This window comes from Patiria miniata, unplaced genomic scaffold (genome assembly GCF_015706575.1).
Source record: "Patiria miniata isolate m_02_andy unplaced genomic scaffold, ASM1570657v1 HiC_scaffold_10, whole genome shotgun sequence".
NCBI lineage: Eukaryota > Metazoa > Echinodermata > Asteroidea > Valvatida > Asterinidae > Patiria > Patiria miniata.
Genome location: NW_024037048.1, coordinates 12975554 through 12980268, shown reverse-complemented (window position 1 = coordinate 12980268; position 4715 = coordinate 12975554). Strand labels below are relative to the sequence as shown.

The window sequence follows — 4715 nt, the reverse complement described above, 5'->3', positions numbered from 1 at the left end:
TAGGGGGACGGGGCTGGGTACCATCTTCCTATGGGGTGCTTTTCAAACCGGCGATAATGGCCACTATCAGACAATTAACCTATCACGGTGGAACTGCGTCAACGCAGCTTGTCTAAACATGATATACAAATGGACGCAGAATGCCAAAATGTGAGACAAACAAAAATTAATGTACAAAATTCCATGAGCCGTTTCGCGGATACCGCCATCTTTGAAATGGGGGGGGGGGGGGGCATTACAATGAAAAGACATCCCATCATTCTCAGCTACAGTTGCATGATGAGACGTATTTTCATTGTAATGTCCCCCCCCCCCCCCCGAAAACAATAATTCAAAGATGGCGGTATCGGCGAAAAGGCTTATAGAGTTGTCTAAGGGGCGTGGTTAACTCGCAAACGGCGGTAGGTCAATGGGTGGCGCTTTTCATGGCGGCACAATTGCTGACGTATACACGAAATACCAAAAATTCTTTACAAGCCGCTGGCGTAACAAGAAACTTTTTAAAGAAAACTAAGGACACTTGTGTAAAAACTAAAACGTTACTTGTGTAAAAAGGGCATTCTTTACAGAATACTTGGGGGGGGGGGGTGTTAACCGCTGGTGCAAAAAAATGGGGGCGGGGTGAGCAATAGATCTAACAGTGCTTGTGACCCAGTCTGACTGAGCTACTGTGGTCACCTGATCAAAAGTGATGATCTGATTGGTCGGTGTGCACTGTTGATTGACGTGCAGGAAGGGTCCATTATAACCTTTTCTTTGATTTCTTGCAGGAGTCTACCTATTCCCAGGAAGCGTACTTGTTCAGCCTACATGTACATGTGCTGGCTGGAGACATTATCCAAGGATATGCTGTCAGCAGGGATGCCAAATATGGCATCCAAATAAAAGTCAATACACAGAAATTCACTTGAAATGATAAAGTGACAAAGGACAATTCCAACCAGTTGAAAGACCCTCCTCACTTGAATGGAATTGTGCTTTGTTTTGATTGATTTCGTTGAGATTGTTTCTTTACCATCTAACGGGCTGACACTTTCACTGATGTTTTCAAAGTGAGTTTCTTGAATGCAATCAAGTAATACTGATTAAGAACAATGAAAGTCTTCAAATAATTTGGAGTCTGTTAATCAAGAAACACTTGTCGCATTTTTACGGGCTTTAAAAACAACAGCCAATCCCACATTTTTCATTACTGTGGGCACGTTTCTGTTTCAACTGAAATTAATTAAAATCATGTTGTTTTTTTCATAACGAAGCCAATCGAAAAAAAGAGAGTATTTATCAACAATGGTGGTGCTTTTGGTAATCCTCAGAATGAGGTTTTATGCATACTGTTTTCATAGCCAGTCAATTGTACTACTTTTACATAATTCTCACATATTGTAACGTTTAAAATAATGCAATCATTTCATAAAATCCAGTGTGTTCTAATTGCTGTGAATAGCATTAGAATATTTCAAACAATTGTTAATCCAAATGCCAAGCTTAAAGTCTATAAGAAAATCAGATTCAATCACTCGAGACTTTTTTCGTGACATGAAATAAAAATTGATACATACATGGGATTGATTTAATTGACATCATCTGTGCTGGGCATACAGGGAACATAAGGCGAAGAAAATAACATGTTACAGTAAACGCCCTAAAATTATCCAGGTATGTAGCAAAATATTTTGTTTGTTGTCTGTATGTCTTTTATACTTTGTTTGCTTTAGGATACAGTTATTGTGTTGAATTAATCTGTTTTTAATACCCAATACTACAAATTAGTTGCATTTGTTTTCGGGGAAAAAAACACGTTATTTGATATGTTGACCAAATGTGGCAATAAAAAAAAATGGCGGTCAGAAACATGGCCTAAAAAATCCAGGTTGGTCGAGATAACGCCATAAACACAATCTGTTTTTAGTTGTTAATATTTCTGGATACATGGTGGCACTGCTTTATTGCAAATCTTTTGTTTCTAAAAAAAAATAATGACCCAGCTTCCTTTGAAAAAAAGAATTCCATCAAAATACTTCCCTATTGGCCTACAATCAACACAATGAAAAATCGTTGTCAACAAACTTAACGCATACTTTTCACTATATCTCAATACTCATGCATGAAGCTAAATATTTTGTTTTGCAAAAAATCAAAAAAGAAATGGCAAATCCATTGTAGTATACAGATTGGCGCATGCGCAATGCAAAAACATTAATAATAATATTTTGTGACATTGTCATTGAACATTACTTCTTTTAATTCATTAGTTATTGTTTCGGCAAAATGGAAAGCGATTAAAAAAATCAGCAACACGATGCTCGTGTATCTTTATGTGTGGATTGTTTTGTTTATTCGGGGTAAAGGAGGAAGCCACTGAATGAGGTGTAGTGATAGGGATGACTATACGCCCTACCGTACATGGTGAGATACATCGTATCTCCACGCTGCAGAACCACCACCGCGCTCCCAGACACCTGCTCATGGTGACTTGAATCACTGCTACCGCCAGAGACAACCACGTCGCCGTTCTTCCGGAGCTGAACCCACAGGCTGCTGCTGGAAGGATATTTGTTCACAGAAAACATGAACACGTAGGTGCCCGGCACACCACACGTGAACGTGGCGGTCTCGAGATCGAAGCTGGTACCCGGTAGAAGCGTCTCGGTCGCCTGGAAGGGCAAACGGGTGTCGTGACTCGTAGATGTATCCGAGCTGCTCGTCCTCACCACGGTGAATGCTACCCGCTGGTTGGAGTCGTCTGGTGCCTCCCCTGGCTCACCCTTTTGACCTTTGACACCAGATTCCCCCGTTGGCCCTACAACACCTGGGACTCCTCTTGGACCAATTTTTCCGGGCTGGCCTATGCCTTCGTCCCCTTGAGGCCCAGCTGCTCCACGCTCACCTATAGGTCCAATCTGTCCAATATCACCCTTTTGACCTGGCTCGCCCTTTGACCCTGACTGACCTAGGGACCCAGGCAGACCTGGTATGCCGGGAATTGCAGCCGACCCCTGGCAGCACATCGGACACGCCTGGGACGCAGGACCATCACCGTCCGAGGCAACCGGCCCAGTAACGGAAGCTCGGAGGTTGACGGAGTTACCCAGAAGGAGGGCGATTGAAAGAACGGTTGCCACGAAGATTTTCATTCTGTACAGAATAACAACGATTAAACTGAAACAAATCAGGTGAGATTTTTTTTATAAAATAGTTTTTAAAAACGGGAAGAGTAGAGAAAAATATTGAGGTTTGATAAACAGGAGAACTAGTCTAAAATTCATGACAATCCGCCGTCAGATTTGAAGAAAAAAAAAACCCCAAAAATGAGATTGGAGGAATCATTGTTCGAAGAATGTTTTCTTTGTTATATAACAGTGGCGTATGAGGGATCAAGGGGCTAACATTTATGAAAAGCCTAGTTTATAAAACCGGTTGTCGTGGCAACCCATCAAATCGATTTTTTTTTATTTCGCCCGCCAATAAGAGTTGAGAAAGGTCACCAAAATGCATTCCGATAGGGCGAAGCGTTCCGGAGCTGTAGTATTTTTTGTTGGGGGGGGGCGGATTACATCTTGCCCCTTCCCCGGTCCTGATAGAATCATTAATTAAACCTCACCACACCCACCTCGATGGTTCGTTCTTGAAGATCAGGTCCAAGAAGAGATCACAAGGAATTCAGTGTAGGCTGAAAAAAAAACATACAAACGAATACTGGTTACGTTTACATTTTAATACTATTTTATTATCAATTAAGATAAATGAGTGAGATTTTTTTCTCATTGGGATACATTGCCACTCAAAAACAGATACTCACCAAGTTATTAGGGTCAAGTAATTAAAATAGTAGGTTTTCTCGGCCGAATTCGTCAAGAAAAACAACCTGTTTTAATGTCGCATTGTTCAATTTCTTTCGAATTGACTGATTCGTGAAATAAGCTATCAATTTGTTTAAACGTTATTATTGAAACGATTTTTTTTTCAAATTAATTTTTGTGAAGTCATGAATCTTTTTTTTTTGAGACACTAGTAACTCGGTCAAAAGTTCGTTGGCATTCTAAGCTTTTGTTGCACTTGTCCAGGCAAATTTACTTTTAACTCCAGTTCACTATGAGTTTTAAAGCAGAAATGAACTTTTTCATTCACTATGAAATAGTATAGGGTTTCCCGCCCAATTTCATACTTTGCTAATAATAATAATAAAACATTTTTATTCAAAATCGCATAAAACATGCAGACCTTTTCACACCCGGTTGAACTTTAATAGCGACAGCTCAAAATAATTGAGGGTATTCTTCATTCACGCTTGAAAAGTAAGCAACACATTACGTGACTTGTGCATTGAATTTCTTGTGCTTTAAATTTCAGTCCCGCTCGGGAATTCACTTTGATGCATACGTTTACAAAAGTAGCACGGTTCAATGATATTTGGAAGTTGCATGAGCAAGATATTGTGTTATAGTGATAAAACGGAGTATAAAATGACATGGCTTTTGAAAAGTTTGGATTAAGGAATGTACAGCTATTTCAAAGATTGGAATGCCTGGGAAGGGAATATGAAAAAAGCAGAACAGAACTGTATCAATGTAAAGTGTCAAAGTGATAGAAGGAAATACATTTAGAACACTCGCCGATATAATACTATGTCAAAATACAGGTTTTTATGTAAGAACAATTAAGTGATTAGTTTGTTAATTGTTGTAATCACTCTTTGGAAGTAAAAAAAAAAAATG

General features: G+C 39.6%; 1 protein-coding gene across 1 annotated transcript; it reads right to left on the bottom strand.

Moving 5' to 3' along the window:
- Positions 1-2333: 2333 nt before the first annotated feature.
- LOC119733824 (collagen alpha-1(VIII) chain-like) lies at positions 2334-3134 on the bottom strand. The gene has a single exon (XM_038207195.1). The coding sequence runs from the start codon at positions 3132-3134 to the stop codon at positions 2334-2336; it is 801 nt and encodes a 266-aa protein (XP_038063123.1).
- Between the last annotated feature and the right edge of the window lie 1581 nt (positions 3135-4715).